At 54.1% G+C, this 16,507-nt stretch overlaps 8 protein-coding genes across 8 annotated transcripts; 3 read left to right on the top strand and 5 right to left on the bottom strand.

The window, feature by feature from the left end:
* Nucleotides 1–330: 330 nt before the first annotated feature.
* On the top strand, nt 331–851 carry BO97DRAFT_446502 (uncharacterized protein; the record flags this gene model as incomplete). The annotated part of the gene is made up of 2 exons (XM_025698654.1): nt 331–429; nt 565–851. 2 exons carry the CDS (start codon nt 331–333, stop codon nt 805–807), a joined length of 342 nt encoding a protein of 113 aa, XP_025547065.1. The 3' UTR covers nt 808–851.
* Nucleotides 852–925: 74 nt separating this feature from the next.
* BO97DRAFT_399131 (alpha-mannosyltransferase) lies at nt 926–2,356 on the bottom strand (the record flags this gene model as incomplete). Its single annotated transcript, XM_025694222.1, has 1 exon — nt 926–2,356. The coding sequence occupies one exon, from the start codon at nt 2,354–2,356 to the stop codon at nt 926–928; it is 1,431 nt and encodes a 476-aa protein (XP_025547064.1).
* A 592-nt stretch (nt 2,357–2,948) lies between these two features.
* Nucleotides 2,949–3,709, top strand: BO97DRAFT_230646 (uncharacterized protein). Its single transcript, XM_025690722.1, has one exon. The coding sequence runs from the start codon at nt 3,026–3,028 to the stop codon at nt 3,566–3,568; it is 543 nt and encodes a 180-aa protein (XP_025547063.1). The 5' UTR covers nt 2,949–3,025; the 3' UTR covers nt 3,569–3,709.
* BO97DRAFT_446500 (TauD/TfdA dioxygenase family protein) lies at nt 3,709–4,925 on the bottom strand (the record flags this gene model as incomplete). The annotated part of the gene is made up of 3 exons (XM_025698653.1): nt 3,709–3,863; nt 3,928–4,644; nt 4,700–4,925. 3 exons carry the CDS (start codon nt 4,923–4,925, stop codon nt 3,709–3,711), a joined length of 1,098 nt encoding a protein of 365 aa, XP_025547062.1.
* Nucleotides 4,926–5,688: 763 nt separating this feature from the next.
* On the bottom strand, nt 5,689–6,436 carry BO97DRAFT_408658 (uncharacterized protein). The gene is made up of 3 exons (XM_025695914.1): nt 6,310–6,436; nt 6,084–6,158; nt 5,689–5,961 (listed from the first exon to the last, which is right to left on the bottom strand). Exons 1-3 carry the CDS (start codon nt 6,316–6,318, stop codon nt 5,824–5,826), a joined length of 222 nt encoding a protein of 73 aa, XP_025547061.1. The 5' UTR covers nt 6,319–6,436; the 3' UTR covers nt 5,689–5,823.
* Nucleotides 6,437–7,310: 874 nt separating this feature from the next.
* BO97DRAFT_446498 (terpenoid synthase) lies at nt 7,311–8,516 on the bottom strand (the record flags this gene model as incomplete). The annotated part of the gene is made up of 4 exons (XM_025698652.1): nt 7,311–7,634; nt 7,699–8,131; nt 8,199–8,353; nt 8,400–8,516. The coding sequence occupies 4 exons, from the start codon at nt 8,514–8,516 to the stop codon at nt 7,311–7,313; spliced, it is 1,029 nt and encodes a 342-aa protein (XP_025547060.1).
* A 1,395-nt stretch (nt 8,517–9,911) lies between these two features.
* Nucleotides 9,912–12,314, top strand: BO97DRAFT_418127 (ankyrin; the record flags this gene model as incomplete). The annotated part of the gene is made up of 1 exon (XM_025696508.1): nt 9,912–12,314. One exon carries the CDS (start codon nt 9,912–9,914, stop codon nt 12,312–12,314), a length of 2,403 nt encoding a protein of 800 aa, XP_025547059.1.
* Nucleotides 12,315–13,246: 932 nt separating this feature from the next.
* Nucleotides 13,247–15,574, bottom strand: BO97DRAFT_408655 (nucleobase cation symporter-1 family protein). Its single transcript, XM_025695913.1, has 8 exons — nt 15,383–15,574; nt 15,300–15,329; nt 15,179–15,246; nt 14,915–15,131; nt 14,512–14,857; nt 14,289–14,459; nt 13,909–14,228; nt 13,247–13,836 (listed from the first exon to the last, which is right to left on the bottom strand). The coding sequence occupies exons 1-8, from the start codon at nt 15,462–15,464 to the stop codon at nt 13,403–13,405; spliced, it is 1,668 nt and encodes a 555-aa protein (XP_025547058.1). The 5' UTR covers nt 15,465–15,574; the 3' UTR covers nt 13,247–13,402.
* Between the last annotated feature and the right edge of the window lie 933 nt (nt 15,575–16,507).

Below are 16,507 nucleotides of genomic sequence, written 5' to 3'. Positions count from 1 at the left end.
TATACCGGACGTGCCCTCACGGATCTTCCCAGACAGAATTTGACACCTCCAAAAACGAATCATCAGAATCGGATCTATCCAGACCTGCCATCGGGCGATGGCTTGAGGCCATCATCCTAACGGATCTATCAGCGGGGCTTGCGCAGAGAGCTTGGCGACTTGACTCAGCTAAGTTAAGCCTGAGGCCATTGGGTTTGTGGGGCTCGATGGGGAACTGGCTATAAATTGCCGGAGACCCTCCTGTTCCTTTCACATCGTATCCCTTTCCCACCTGAACAACCCACTTCCCTCCCCGTACATTCCTCGACTTTCCACTGAATCCACAGAAGAATGGCCACTGCTCAATCCAGCGCTCTCGCGACCGTAGAAATTCTCGAGAGTATCCTCCTGCACCTCGACATCCAGTTCATCCTAACCTCGGCGCAGCGGGTATGTCGCACCTGGCAGGATGTGATCTCGACGTCACCCTCGCTGCAATAGCACCTCTTCCTCCAGCCAGACTGGAAGTGCAAGCCTCCGCTACTAGTCCGCGTATTCCCGGCATGGTTCCTCTCCAGCGAGTAGAAGTCCGAACGGAAGGAGGAAACCGGACCGTACGGCGTCACATCACGGTGGGACCTCGACGACCCGGCGCAGAAGGCGTGTTTCACGCGCCGCACAGCCAGCTGGCGGCGGATGCTGGTGCGACAGCCGCCCATTCTGGGAGCCATCTTCTTCAAGCACACGCCGTATGACAAGACGAAGATCGACAGAATCGACCTATGTCTACGGCCTATTCCTTTTATGCGCTGGTCTTCCGTCAAGTAAGCATGCCACAGATTCTAAGCTCGTTAGTAGTAGGAGGAATAATCAAACAAGCATTTGCATCACACCCATCCCCAAATATAGAAGCCCCAACCAAACCAATTGAACCAAAAGCAACCCCCTAACCGCCAACAACCACATCATCCCCCTTAAAAACCGCCCTCCAATGCGCGCGCACCCCCTCACACAACCCAGTGTTATTCCTCCACGACACAAACAACCCCTCATACGCACACGCCACACTAACCGTCTCCTCCCAGACGACCCTCTCAGCATCAAACCCGATGCTCTCCAGCGCCATCGGCGGATAAGTCCACAGCCTAGCCGGGCGCCCATCCAGACCCCTCAACTTCCTCCCGAGCAGCTCCTTCCCGGGATTAAACTCCGGCGCACCGGCGTGGATGAAGAATGCGCGGGGTGTCAGCCCGAGCCCTGCTCCCTTTCGACCATCCGGTCCCATCCGATGAACAGCAAAATCCTCTCCCGGATCAACCTGAACAAACCCCGCATTCAGCGCGGCCGTCGCTTTCGCAGCGGTATTCATCCGCCCGATATCTACCGGCGGAGTGCGCACCGCATAGAACGGCAAGTCCAGAGCCGTCGCGGCGTGCAGGAAGGTATCCTTGTCTCCGGCGCCGGGGGCACCTTGGTTCAGGAGCGGGTAGTAGTATTCCGGGCCGTGGAAGTTGTAGTATGCTGCTAGCAGGAGGGTGGGGAGGTGCGTGCGCTTAGAGAGGAGAAGGGTCCCTGCTTCTGTGGACGCGCGTGAGGTGGATTCAGGGGTGGGTTGGCGGGAGATCGTGAAGTAGATGCCTGCGGCGGTGTTGGTCCAGAAGTCTGGCCATGTGACTAGGCCTGTTGTTGTGAATGGGGCGGAGGTGAGGAGGAGAGCTGGGTCGTGGAGGGGGATGTTGTCTGCGTCGAGCCAGAGGAGGGTCTCGAAGGTGGAGAAGAGGATTGCGAAGGCTTTGAGTTGGTAGCCTTTTATCCTCGTTGTGTTTGTGTTTGTGATGGAGGAGAGGAGGATGCAGTTGGCGTTGAGGGCTGGGAGGACGCGCTCGCAGATTTCTGCTTCGTATTCGCTGTCATCTTGCAAGAAGACTTCGACGGGGAGGGTTGAGTTGGTGCGGCGGAGGAGGTGGAGGGTTACGACTAGCGTCGGTAGGTATGTGCCTCCTGCGGCGGTGACGATGCCTTTTGTCCCTGAGATGAAGGCGCGCGGGGAATTGAGGGTGTGCAGGCTTTGCACGAAGCCGTCGTGCGCTGTCTGCATCGGGAGCTCGATCTCGTTGCGATTCTCGATGTAGTCTTCGCGAGGGATGGGGGTGACGCTGTCGAAGCGGACGGCGCCGGCGCTGCCGCGGAGGATCGGTGCTGGGCACTGCGGTGCGTATCGGGCCAGCAGGGGGTGAAGCTGTTGCCAGAGCTGGGAGCGTTGGTCGTGGAGTGTGCTATGCTGGCATTTGGGTCGCTGGTGCCGGAGGTAGTGCAGATTCAGGAGGAGGAAGACGAGAAATAGAGACGCGACGATGGTCCGGCGGGCACCCGGCATTGCGTTAAGCTTACACTGTAGATAGGATGATAAAACGAGAGAGTTTGACCATAGTAGCTATGAGAGAGATTATGAGTAGCTTTGTTGCAGTGCCGCAGATTGATTTGGGGTCTTGGTGATAACCGCGGTGCAAAGCTGGTATCTGGGGCGGCCAGTAAGCGAAGCCCTAGAAGCGCCGGGACACACTATACAGCCTCAGTAACCACACAGGCTTAGCCGCCCGGCATTCCTGCAGTCTCGGACCGGGAAGCTGAAAAGAAGGGGGGTCCGGGGGTTCTCCTCGGGATACTTATTGGGTCAGTCCGATGTCTCTGTGACGCAGGTCCGGCGTGATGCTATACAAAGGCATACGGCCCATAGTAGTGTGATTCAACAATAACTCCTAATGGAAAGACAAAGAGTATGCTCTGACATGCTGATATCGATCCATTATCACAGCTGTTGTTCCGACGCCCCGGATTGAAACTCTCCATAATCATTCTTTATGTGGAGTAATTCAGCCTACACAGACCATTGTTCCATACCTTCGATTCAAGACTTGAAAAAACTACAGAATGATAGCTTCACAGCATATCAGCTGGCTATAAATATCCCGTTAGTCTTTTCATCACTCCATCATATCCCACACATTCCCAGGCAATAGACTGTCCGAGAACCTCAAACGCAACCATGCAGCCTTCCATGAACGCCTGCATGAACGCCCTGGGGATGATCAGCAGCTCAATCGAGGAGGAAACCTGGGAGACCGAGTTCGAGGGCCACAGCATCACGGTGACCGGAGAGAAAGAACCCCTGCAGCGCCTGCGCAGCCACCGTACAAGCCCGGCCGCCGACCCCGAGCGTTCCGAACTGCTGATCCCCGTCCTCACCTTCTGCATTCCCCCCAATGTAGACGAGCCATGGGAGTTCGCCGTCCGCTTCCTGCAACACGAGGTCAACACGCAACGCCAGAACCACGATTATCCCGCGGACACGACCTTCGCGGGCGTCGCCTGCTGTGAACAGCTCGGGCGATATCGCATCTTCTACGAAGCGTCTCCCGCCGATCCCGGGCCGTTGCTGGGTTATACCTCGCCGCGCGGCCAGGTCGAGCTCCCTATGACGTTGGACCCCATGGATCACTCTATCATCCAGCACTTGGGCGCGTTCGTACTCTTCATGCTCCTCCAGAAGAACGGGAGACAGGCTCGGGCTGAGGCCACGACTGACTGATTATGGCCAGTATGCATAAATACACTTGACTACACCCTGCTCTTTATCCTTCAATCCAGATATAAGCGTCCCCGGGGGAGAACCCCCGGACCCCCCTTCCCTTCAGCTTCCTGGTGCACCTCAATCCATACAGAGACAAACTATGCCCCCTCAGCCAGAACCTCAGTCCTAGACCGACTCTTCGGATCCAGATACGGCCTCTCGCCAATCCCAACCGCACGATGCCCAAACCGCTCGCCGAGCCCCTCATAATCAAACGTCGCCGTATGGAACACACTGCGATTATCCCAGATCGCTAGACATCCACACATCAGCCACACCCCACCCAAATCCCCACCAAGGAAGGAGGAGAAACATACCAATATCATGTTCATTTCTCCACTTCAGCCGAACCTGCAAATCATGATTCCGCTCCACAATCTCCCGGAACCGTCCCAATAACTCCACCGACTCCTCAGCCGTCAACTCATTAATAAACTTCGGAAACGGCCCGACCGCAAACACACTCTTCCAGCCCGTCACCGGATTCGTCCGCACAACAGGATGCACAGCGGTAACCTCGGCCCCAACATTCAACGGACTCCCGCGGGGGTCCGTATAGATCCGTACCTCAGCGGGATTCCGCTCGGCAGCGCGCAGGAACCCCTCGCCGGAGAACGTAGCCGTCAGACCCTCGAGAAATTGCCGGTAGGCCGGCGAGAACCGGTCGTAGATCTCGTAGCCCGAGGCCCAGAGCGTGTCGCCCCCTGTGCGCGGGAGCTGCGTCAGGCGCAGGGAGGTGTAGTCTGCGGGGGCGGGCTCGAACTGGATGTCTGAGTGCCATTGCGCGGAGTCGTAGTTGCGTTTGTTCGGTTGAGCTGGGTGGTTGAAGAGCTTCTTGCGCGCGAGCGAGCTGACGGTGCTGATTTCGGCGTCATCGACGCCGAATTCGTTGGTGTTGTTCAGGACGGGGTGGATGTGGAGGGTTGAGGTGCTGGGTTTGCCGGTTAGGATGCCTAGGCGCTGGATGAGCTTCTTTTGCAGGTCGTCTGTTAGGTTGCTTTGCGAGCGGAAGATTACCACCCCGCGTTCGGAGACTGCGTTGGGTATTTGTTAGTCAGTTGGGGGTGGTTAGGGGGAAGGGGTGTGTACTGGTGATGGCCAGGTCGCGCACGAGCTCGTCCGCGTTCGGCGCGTTCAGCAGGTCGTCTACGATGTTGACGGTCGGGTACTCGCGTCCGATGACCGGGGTCGTCTCTTCGTACTCGAACTTGTCCAGTGCGCCGCTCTTCTTCAGAGGTTTGGGGTACTGTGGCTGTTGCTGGTCGGCATCGGGGTGCGGGTGGATGGGGATAGAGTCGTCGATTCCAGGTGCCATGATGAGAGTGGGGGGTTTGTTGTTCAAGGGATTGAGTTTGGAGTTCAATTGAGATCATGTTGGATAGCGCTATTTATACTTCTAAGTACCGTAGGACTGGTTTCCTGTATAAGCCCAACGTCTATCCCGGCATATCACGCAATCAGCGGTGCATGTTATGCAACCACCCGCCAACAATGCATCACCGGCCGTGCGTACCCCGCAACTGTCGGCTCGTTGCGCCATGTGTGATCTTATCGATTGATCTGGCTCTCTGTCGTCCTATCGAGGTGCTTAAACACGCGGATTACGCCATCGGTGCCATGGATGGCATATGCGGTAGCGTTTCTCATCACGAATCGCATGCCGAGTACCCGGTATTGACTGCGATGAACACAATACATTCTTACTTGGAGTGCTCGCACTGTGTAAGCATTATGCTCGATAGGAACAATGCGTGGGTGACTGCAGTTCTGTGGGGGTACTTTAATGAACCATGTCATAGACATCTACTGAGCCGTATGTCGGAGCCTGGGAGATGTGAGGCGAATAGTAGCAGCATCTCTCTAAAATTGAGGTTGGCTGGGAAGCTGAAAGAAAAGGGGGTCCGGAGGTTCTCCCCCGGGACGCTTATATCTCTGGTAAAGGCTTGAGGTGCACCAGGAAGCTGAAAGAAAAGGGGGGTCCGGGGGTTCTCCCCCGGGACGACCATGTTCAGTGTACATTATAATGCCTACTATATTGTGACCGTGTTTATAAGAATAGCGTGATGCAGCAAAAGCAAAAGGTATCAATTCTGCGGACTCATCCCCAAGAAAAACAACATATGCATTCCAAAACGGACGCTCAAAAACTCCCCCACACAGATGCACGTCTGGGCCAACCACCCCTCACCCCATGTCACGTATATCGTCGGAATCTAGGCAAAGCCGGGGAAGCAGTCCTGGAGGGTCTTGTTGTGCTTGTTCTGGGCATGCTCGGTGAGGGCGGGGGCCTTGGCGGTCTTGAGGAAGGTGGACCTGCAGATCTGGCAGATGATGTCCTTGGCGGCTTCGTTCTATGAGAGTGTGAGCGGTGGTCGATGATCTACTCCATCTTCTTCCTTTTCTCTCTTCATCGCTCCCTCTCTTCAGTTCGCCTCCCCATGACAGCCCCTCTCCGGAAAGCAGAAATACGTACGGCCTTCAACTGCGACTTCCCGCCCTTGTTAGCATCCTTGGCGTTGCGGTCACGCTTCATCTGGGCTTTGGCTCCCTGCGAATCAACCATGATAAGTATGGGCTGGCACAGATACCGCGGGGTGGGTGGTATCCCGCGCGCGGTTTCGCTGGACTTGAGCGGGAGACTCCGCTCAAGTCATCGATCGCGTTGCATCTTGCAGAGTAGAAATCAGTTAGTCGCTTACGTTTCCCATGGTGGCGGTGGTGCTTTTGGCAATAACTCGAGAGAGAGGAGAGTGGTGGTGGTGAGATGGAGTTGGTCTGTTCAGGGGTTGTTGTGAGAGAAAGTGTCAGATGCGGGGGAAATTTTTCTTCGAAAGGAGGGGATCGGAAGTTTTTTTCTCGCGCGGCTTATCTTTGGCCAGGGGCAGTTGGGTCTTGCTGGATTGGGGTTAGTGTGGAGGACTGAGGCAGAAAAGTGGATGGGGGCCTCAGGCTGCCACTTGGGTCTAGACCGTGTTGGAGCCGAGGCATTTTCATCAACAGTTGGTATGACTCTTCGGACTGCGCCAAGTGTGAAAGACAAGGTGAATCGATATCGCAGATGGATGTAAGGTATTCTTTGATGAGTATCTCTGTTACTTTTTGCTTCTATGACCTCTCAAAGTGACAGCGTGGCGAGAGACCAACCTTGTTGCAGTGCCGCTCTGTCGGGTTCGTTGCAGTACTAGGACAATATGACATGCCATGGCCCTGTCAACAATTGTCACCGCTTTAATGCATGAATTGGCCCGGGGAACTGACTGCGAGCTATAAAGTCTATTTGTTCATCAAAGCCCGGGCTCTTCCTACATACTCTCAAGCATCTGGCCACTGTCAAGTCGATCTTATACGCTCGCGCGACGGTGCATGACAGTATATCAACTCTACCACGATTTGACCGATCACAGAACGAATAACTCATCAATTAATCCTGATCCGTGAAGACTCATCACTGTCTCATCCTCAGGGCAGGACGATCAATCGCAGCGAATCTAAGAAGCATGTCAATCCTACTGCTGCTTTCTACATCATTTTCTCAAAGCATACTCAGCATGATTGTGGATGTCGACCAGCAAGTCCAACTCGTCCCCCTTCAACTGATATACTATTTTTGTTTGTACTCTTGATATGGTGATGCTTTAACTCAATCCCCATGCGTACCAGCCATGATCAGCCAGTACGACGCTACCCTCCGGTAACTTCCTCAAACCTTCATAGAGAGAATCAACCGCCGCAACGGCGCATTCGCACCCCTCCTCGCCTCTACCTCATCCAACACCCCCCAAACCCCCTCCCACAACTCCTCAAGCGTCGTCAGCGTATATTCAAAAGCCCCACACTCCCTCATCGCCTCAACAACCGCCTCCTTCTCCTCATCCGCTAAGCCCCTCCTCACCTCGCCCACCGGCCCCGGAAAAACAAGCCGATGAACCTCCGTCGCCCTCGCACTCCTGCTCAAAGTGCAAACCAACGGAAACGAGAACTTCCCCTCATCCAGATCCTCACAGCGCCCTTTCTTAGCCGTGTACTACCCAGCATCGCATCGTATCGCATCAGCCTCTGCCCTTCACTCAAACCAGAAGAGTACGCACCTCAAGATCGACAAGATTCAAATAATCATCGCGTATCTGATAATACCGCCCCAACAGCGCAACAAGCCGCAACACCTCTTCATTCCCTTCGTCCCCGGTATCCGCACCGGTACCTCCAGTCCCGATCCGCATCCACCGCACCACCAACCGAAACAAACTCCCGGTCTTGTTATCCACCATGCCCAGATACTCGGCCAGCGAAGGGCATTTCTGCTCGAATGTCCAATGAAGATCCAGCGCCTGACCCGCGCCGAGATTCTTGAGTTCCTGGAAGAAGATCTGCAGCGCTGTCTCCCCGAGACGCTGTGCGATGCTCGCTGTCAGCGTCATCAGGGTGTACGTCGCGCTGTTGACGGTCTGGCCCAGGCCGTATTTTATGTGTGCGGCTGGGTGGCCGCGGCGGAGGGGGGTGCTGTCTTCTATATCGTCCAGCCTATAATTCAATCAGTTGGTGGCTGGTTGGGGGGATGGGGTTGGGGGTGGGGAGGGGTGTACTGTACACTAGGATGGTGGTGAAGAGCGTGGCTGTTATCTCGCGCATGGGCGTGAGGTATTCTTCTGGTGTTTGGAACCAGGATTCGAGGGCTGTGATGAATTTGGTTAGGGTGGCTTTGCCGGGTAGGGCTTGCGTGTATTCTATTGGGGCGCGGCAGATCTGCCCTGGGTTAGTTGGGTCTTGGGGTTAAAGGTGGGGAGGGTACGTCTTCTGCGTTTACTGGCTGGAAGGGTGCTAGGAGGGTTGTTTTGGGGAGGGTGGGTTTTTCTTCTTCCCGGGGGTTGGTTTGGTTGTCATTTGGGGGGTTGTTTGAGGGCTCCATAGTTTTGGGTTGGTTGGTCTTGATGGTGGTGAGGTTGAGAAGGTGGGACAATGAGGTTGGTTTGGGTTCGGAGATAGCCGCCCGCTTATCGGTCTGCTACCCCACACTACAGTACTTCAAGCACTTCATCTAAGCACAGCGGGGAGAGTCTGTGGCTGGGAGCTGAGAGGAAGGGGTCCGGTTCTCTCTGGGGATACTTTATAGAACCAGTGATATAGGATTGAGTGTAGCCAGGAAGCTGAAAGAAAAGGGGGGTCCGGGGGTTCTCCCCCGGGACGCTTATATCTGGTATAGGGTTGAGGTGTCTGGGAGGTAGAAGCAGAGAGGTCTTCCTTGAGTTGAAGGCTGTTTGACCAAGTGGTCCGGAAGATATGCACAGGAGTGAATCAAGCTAAACAGAAGCACGGGGTCATTTTCACTAGGGAAGAAGGTCGAATTTTTATCTTCGAGTTATTATGACGATGGAGTTTGATGATTCTTGGCACTCTTTGTATACTATCAACAAGAGTATAGCATAAGATAACAAGATATGGATGTAGATTTCATTTCTTCAGGGCAAATGTGGCTCTCAAAAATATGTGCTGATACCTACGGGCTAGAAAGATAATTGAATGCATTAACTACGCACACTGACCATGAAAACATGCATAGAATATTTAATATACACTGAAGTTGTCTGCTTGAGCTGACCAGTTCTACCAAGCCCATGTATACCAAGTGGGAAAGAGCACCCGTTGTCTAACCTTGCCCAACTCCATCCGACTACACTATCATTCACCAAACCAAAATTCACCTTCATCGGACTTCACAACCATAAATCAGCACCGTATTCTAACTGCATCGATTAGGCCTCTATCTAAGCCATCCACTGAATTCCCACTCCAGTTCTTCCCGAGCAAACCCACCAAGTCTCACCCATAATCAAAACAAAGACTAGTACCCACCAACCATCCTTTGTCCATCACTCCCAACCACTTTCAACACAGTTACCACAAAGACACGAAAATAGCATCTTTATCTTTTCTATCGAAGTGAAACAGTGAATTCACCCTGCATGGCCATCACAGCGATAGCCCACTCTTCCATCCAAGCGACTTTTCACCAACCTAGTACATCGTTCTATCCACAGCGCTACACTATCCTGAGCGATTAACAACAAACCTGCTCAACTTAGTTCTCTTCCAGAACCACCTATCATTGAACAAAAACATCTTCTCATCTTGTCTCGTCCACATCGGTTCAACTCACCCATCGTTCCGTTCTCCCTCACATTAGACTGAACCCAGTCAACACACACAGAAAGACAACAAACGGAACCCAATCCGGAGAATAAAAACAAGACTTACACCCACCACCACCTCACCCATCATCCTTCCCGCAACTACAAGTTCCGAAATGGCTCGGGCAACGAAAATGAAACGTGCAGCCGCGATGCGGAAGGGAAAGCAAGGTGCTGCGTTGAAGGAGAAGACACTGGGTTTACAGCGGAGGGAGCAGGGTCTCGAGATGGAAGTATCCAACGGGAATGGGATCAAGGTTGCGCCGCAGAGTGGGAAGGAAAAGGAGAAGAAAACACGGGTTGTTCAACAGAATGGTTTGGGTCCCGAGAAGGAAACACAGGTTGTCCAGGAAAATGGTCAAGGTTCTACGAGGAAGGACGATCAGCCCGCTAAACAGAAAGAGAATCGCTCTTCCCAGCAGAAGAACCAACCTCCCCAGCAGAAAGACAACCAACCCGCCAGACACAGAGGAAAAGGCAGACCACGGAAGAATCAGCCCCCAAAGCCAGCGCAGCCTGCAGACAAGGACGAAAACGAACCACAACAACAGGATGGCAACTCCACAAAAACCAACCAAACCTCTGAACAGACAACCAAGCGCAAGGCTCCCCTCTCACAGAACAGCAACCCTCCCAAACGACGCCGCCGCAGTCCGGCGCCCAGTCCTCCTCCGAAGTCCGTACAAACCGAGGGAATGCGTGCCCCCCGTTCGAGACGAATTCCCTCGCAACACAACGAAGAGCTCCGCAGGACCCGGAAGATGCGCGGGAGGGCACGAGTCGACCAGGCAAAGTTCCCATTAACCGAAGGACAAACCAAAGGAATAACAAAGTCTAAAGAAGACGGGGAGGAGGAACAACCCACAAAAAACCTCCACGCCCGGTCACGAATAAGCGGTCCAACTCCGAAAGAAGCAGTCCGGATACTGGCCCATGAGAAACGGGAGAAAGTACTGCAAGAGATACTGATCCGCGAGCGACAGCAAAAGGAAGGGAAAGGGGTTGAAGAGCAAAACCCAGGCCAGACAGGACGAGTCCTCCGCAATCATTCCCAGCTGAGCAACATCTCCCAAGCAGGAACTCGCCGACAACCCCCGAAAGAAACCCAGCCCCCTGCCCAAAGCAAAGAAAAACACACAGCCGCGCAGCAAAAACTGCTCTTCCAAACCCAGGCCGTCACCCAAGCCACCTACAATGCCCTGACTCGCAAGCTAGACTCCAAAAGCGCATTCACCGCGCAAGGACAGCAGACCGACGAAGACCGCGAAACCACAGATATCATCAACGAACTCAACGCCCACCCCACCGACCTAGTCAGCCAATTACCGATCGGGAAGGTCTTCAACGTAGCACGATACCTCGACACGCAGATGCTAAGTCGACTAGCGCAGACCTGCAAAGCATTATACCAGAAACTAAAGGTCGAGCTGCGGCTGCGCAAAGACTCCGCTGAGATTCCAGACTGGGCGTGGCGCGACGAGGTCCGACTGGGCCTGTTCGACGAAGAGGGCCGAAGAACAGTCGAGTGGAACATCGATACCGGGTTCCATCCGAAGCCGATGGAGCTGGCGACGCTGCACGGACGCGTGGACGATGTACGCGCGTATCTGCGCATGGGCGCCGATCCGAACTGTCTCAATGTCTATGGAATCCGGCCGTTGCGGTGGGCGGTGGCGGCGGGGAAGCCAGAGGTCGTGCAACTGCTGCTGGAGGACGAGGCGGACGCGAACCTGCTGGACGAGGACGGGAGCGGAGGGGCGCTGGCGGGGCCGTTCATTGGGAGGAGGGCAGAGATGGAGCAACTAGTGGAATCGCTGCTAGCCGCCGGCGCCCAGACGTGCAGCATCGAGGCCTTCGAGAACCTCTGCCACTGTCGCAAAGCCGTCGCGTACATCCAGCGCGCCATCGCCAACGGCAGCAAATTAGCCCAGCTGAGAGGTCTACGCGGCGAGACCGTGCTGCAAGTGGCCGCGACGCTGGGGCTGAAGGAGGTCGTGGCCGTGCTCGTCGCAGAGGGCCTCGACCTGGACGCAGTCAACGACCACGGCCAGACGGCGCTGCACTGCGCGCTCCGCGACGGCAGCGAGGAGACGGCCCTGGTGCTCATGGACGCAGGCTGCGCCCTCGACCCGCTCGACCACTCCAACCGCGACGCGCTGGCTCTAGCAGTGGAGAAGGGCTACACGAGCGTCGTGACGCAGCTCCTCGATACCCCCAACTCGAACATCGACTTCAACGCCACGAGAAAGTACGGCGAGAACCCGTCAGCGGATAGACGCCATCTAGAGGGGGCGTTCCACTTCCGTCGGCTGGATATCATGAAGCAGATGCTGCTTAAACGAAGCCATCAGCCCGATGATGTTCTGCATGCTAAATGTCGGGCATTAGCCCGGTCGGATCCGATACATGCGGAGGTGTATGAGGATATTGCGCTGTTGATGGGCAGTTCGATGCTGAGTTTTGGGGTCGGAGCTAGGGTTGTTGTTGATGCTGGGGTTGCGGGGGCAGAGGAGAGGTAGCGGAGTTTTGATTTTGGGTTGGGTAATTGCAGTTCGTCTTGGTAGATGCATGCTAGTTGTTGTTGTTTGGCTTGGTGCTGGTGATTTTGTGTGCGTGAGGCTTGGGCGTATGTGCTGCAATGTAGAGATTGACTAAGATGCTTCCATGCGAATCAATTTCGGTGCTTCGGAATAATAAACATGGATGCTTCGATCTAATGAGCGTAGGTGTTCTGATATAATCATTGGTGATGCTTCGATGTAATTCAGTGTAGATGTGCGATGTAGATGACGTAGATGTTGATATTGATATAGTAAACATAGATACGTCACCATAATCTAAACTAGATGCTTTGATACGATTCAACAGATGCTTCGATGCATGCAACATAGATTCTTCTGTGATTCAACCTAGGTGCTCTAGTGTGTTACAATCCATATACTTCGGTGTCGAGATTTGATGTAAGTGCTTTGATGTAACATGGATGCTTTAATATAATACATGTAGATACTTTGATGTAATCTACGTAGATGCTTTAGTGTGATCAATATAGGGCCTTCCACGTAAGTCAACCTAGATGCTTCGATGGATTTCAGTAGGTACTTCGATGTAATTCATGTAGATATTAGATGCAAGTCAACCTAGACTCTTGCAGGTGATTCACGTAGATGCTTGCATGTGATCCAACAAAAACACTTTGATGTACGCTTCAAGGTTGCTCTGAAATAATTCAACATAGATACTTCGATGCAAATGAATATATATGCTTCAATATAGTTCAACGTAGATGCTTGATGTAATCCATGTAAATACTTATGTAGACGCCAATACAGAATCCCTCAAGGTTGAGTGCCGCAGAGCGAACTCGTCCAACCTAGAACATCAACTACAGGAAACTACAACCAGGACGTATGTAGATGCAAGAGGAGAGGTAGATTATCTATCTAGAATATCCAGCAATATGCAAAGTTGTAGGCGGTCTATGTACGCACGTATGTACCAACCCCCAACGATTCAGGTCCAATAGCCCGACTCTATCCGGCTCCCACTAGAATGCACCACTTACTAAAAACGCACCACAGAAAAGAAGCAAAGAGAAGAAGAAAGATCATACTCTCTCCCCCCTCTTCTCCTCCGAGATGCCCTCTCCCTTGCCCACCACCACCTCTTCAGTAACACCCCCGATATCCCTCGCATTCAGATACACATCGCCCTCCTCATCATCCGCCGCTTGTTCCCAGCCCAACTTCTCGGTTTTGATCCGGTTGTGGTTCTCCGTCGGCCAAAACAGACAGATCCCCCAGTACACGATGAAGGAGGTCACGAAGGACAGAATCCAGCCTAGATCGCCCATTCGCTGTGCTGTCACCGATACGCTGGCGCCCAGGGAGCCTACAAAACCTGGGAACGGGAATGCGATGCCGACGAGGTAGGCGATCACGGCTTGCAGGTTCCAGCCGCGGCGGTAGTAGTAGCTTTTGTTGAGGGGGGTGCCGTCGTAGAGCGCGGGGATGAAGATGTTGCCTTTTGCGAAGATGAAATCTAGTTCCGTTAGTATCTTATGTTTACTGAGGTTGCTGGTGCAAGTCTGGCTACGGCCAACTGGACACTCACATTCACAAACCATAATCGCAACCACACTGCCCATGAACAACGCATATCCCGACAGGAATGTCTGGAATTTACCCGCCGTGGCGAGGATCTCCCACGGACACACGATCCAGGCCAACGTGTGCACGATGTACTGCCCCCGGCGCATGTTAATGTACCGCGGGAACAGCATCGACGAGTCCGCCCCAAAGGAAATCATGTTCGCCGCCACGTTGGTGCCCAGGATCTGCACCAGCCACGCAAAGGCCGCCAGGAACACTGCAAAGCGAGTCGTGCCGGACCAGTAGCGGTCGAGGATGAATTCCATGAGGTCCCATTGGTTCCTATTGATTATCATGTTAGTGGGTAGGGGGTTTTGGGGGGAAGTGAAAAGATGGGCCTACCAGATCGAGGTCCCGTATTTGTTGTTGATGGCCGATGTCGCCAGAATACCCAGACTCGCCGACAGCGTCGTCGCGATCGGGTTCGAGATCAGCTGCGTCCACAGCGGGCCGTTCTTCGTCTTCGCCCAGCGGCAGTAGTCCGGTTGGTTCGTGATCAAGGTGGCCGTGTTACTGTGGTGCTGGTTAGATTGACGCCTATCGTGGGATAGTGGAGCGCACTCACCCCAAGCCACTGTTGATGCCCGAAATAATCAACCACGCCATCGCCGTCGTCGACTTGGTTTCCTGCGTGTACACGGAGCCGATCTTCCCACCGGTGTTCACCATGGCGAAGATAAACAGCCCGAACATCGCAGGCAGCGAGATAAACGTCTTGAAGATGAAGAATCCCCGCAGCTGGTATGGCCGGAAATGACAGAACGGCAGGTGCACCACCCAGCACAGGAACAGCGCCAGCATCATCTGCGTCGTGATGTGTGCGCTCGCCGGCAGGTGGTTGGGGATCTCGGTGAAGTGGTGGCCGAAGATCGCCCGCAGGATGTTGTACATGTACTCTGCGCCGTAGTACACTGCGTCCGCGTTAGATTATGATATGTGGGTGCCTTTCGGAACTGGCGTATACGTACACTGCACCGCATACCAGACAATCGACAGCACCGCTCGCGCTCCGACAAAGTAGAAACTACCCCACATGCCGAAGACGCTGCGCCCGACACACGGGAATCCGATGTGGTATACACTGGCGGCGCGCGAGTTAAACGCCATAGCGATGGACGAGATCATCTGCGAGACGAAGATCACCACGATGGATTGCCACCAGTTAAGGCCAATTCCAATCATGCTCTGCTGCGGTTAGAACATTCCCTTTTGTCTCCATAACACAGACTCACCGATCCCAAAGTCCAGTTGGTGAAGGAGATGGACCAATAAAACGAAACATAGTTCCACCAGCGCCAGGCTAGGGGTGCGTGTTAGCACTGGCAGCGACGACCACACGGTAGAAAGACTTACTGCACTGCTCCGGCGGAGTGGGTAGCAGATCTGCAGGTAGGGTCAACAAGAGTCGCGTGCGCGGGCAGGTAAAGAAGTCCAACCTTCATTGGACCACCGCGAATTCGCATCCCGGCTGGAGTCCAGCTCGATGGCGGAGAGGAGTCTCGTGCCGGCTCTGGCCATGATGGATGATTAAGGTTTGCTGGAGAGACAAAGGTAGCAGTCCACCCCAGGCCCAAAAATTTGGGAGGGGAGGAAAGGGGAGGAGAGAGAGAATGAGAAACGTCACGGCGTGGACAGGATTTTATTCACAGCGGAGGAGTGTGAAGGCAAGGCCAAGAGAGGGGAGGAGTGGGGGGGTGAGATAGTGTGGCGCTTGCCTAGCCTTAATCCAAGTGCGTGAGACGATAACCACAAAACCAGAGCAGTGGGCCGATGGGAGTGATAAGACTCTGTTGTTCACGCAGACTGGCTGCAGCATGGCGGAGAATGCCTAAAGGAGAGTCGTGCGGTGATAAGCTCTGGTGGAGTGGGTTGCGAAGGTTGCAACCCTATTTGCCTCGCGCGTTGTTCTTAGTCACAATTCAGCTGTTCAGCCTATGAGACCAGTGACGCTAGACCGGAAACCGAGAGGAGGCACACGCGCACCGAATCTAGCGTGATACTCCCGGATCGACGTGAATCTGGCTGCTGGGTCGCTGCTATGCTATTTTCATCCTCACCGGCGGGCTCGGAGAGACACGGTGGCGAGGGAGGTAAATGAGGGTTGATTCGAGTCTAACACGGAAGACGCACTGTCAAAGATAATCTGTATTCACTTGCCAAGAAACATACCGGCAAAATCAGCCACGATTTTCGACGATATCAAGCTGAAATTTTGAATCTGGGGCGGTTCGTGGAAGTTTCTGCGCTGACGCCAAGGAGGCAGAAGTGGATGGCGAGGGTTGCCCACCCACCAATGAGAGACCGCCCATTGGATTCGCCGACGATAGCCTACACCCTCCGCATCGGAGCTGGATGATAGTTTTCCCGTAGATTTTCTTTTCTGTGTACCTCTGCTGCCTTCGCTGCTGTAGCTGCCATGACTCTCCATGAAATCAGAGTCCACCCAACATTCGCCATTCCGAGGTTTTCCCGAGTCATGCTGGCGATCGTCCAACAATGGTGTCACGCACTGATCATAGACGCATCCACGACTAATGGGTAACAGAGCGATGACACTCCCT

Source organism: Aspergillus homomorphus, assembly GCF_003184865.1.
Source record: "Aspergillus homomorphus CBS 101889 unplaced genomic scaffold BO97scaffold_56, whole genome shotgun sequence".
Lineage (NCBI taxonomy): Eukaryota > Fungi > Ascomycota > Eurotiomycetes > Eurotiales > Aspergillaceae > Aspergillus > Aspergillus homomorphus.
Note: the sequence above shows the minus strand (reverse complement) of the source record. Positions and strands in the feature narration are given on the sequence as shown.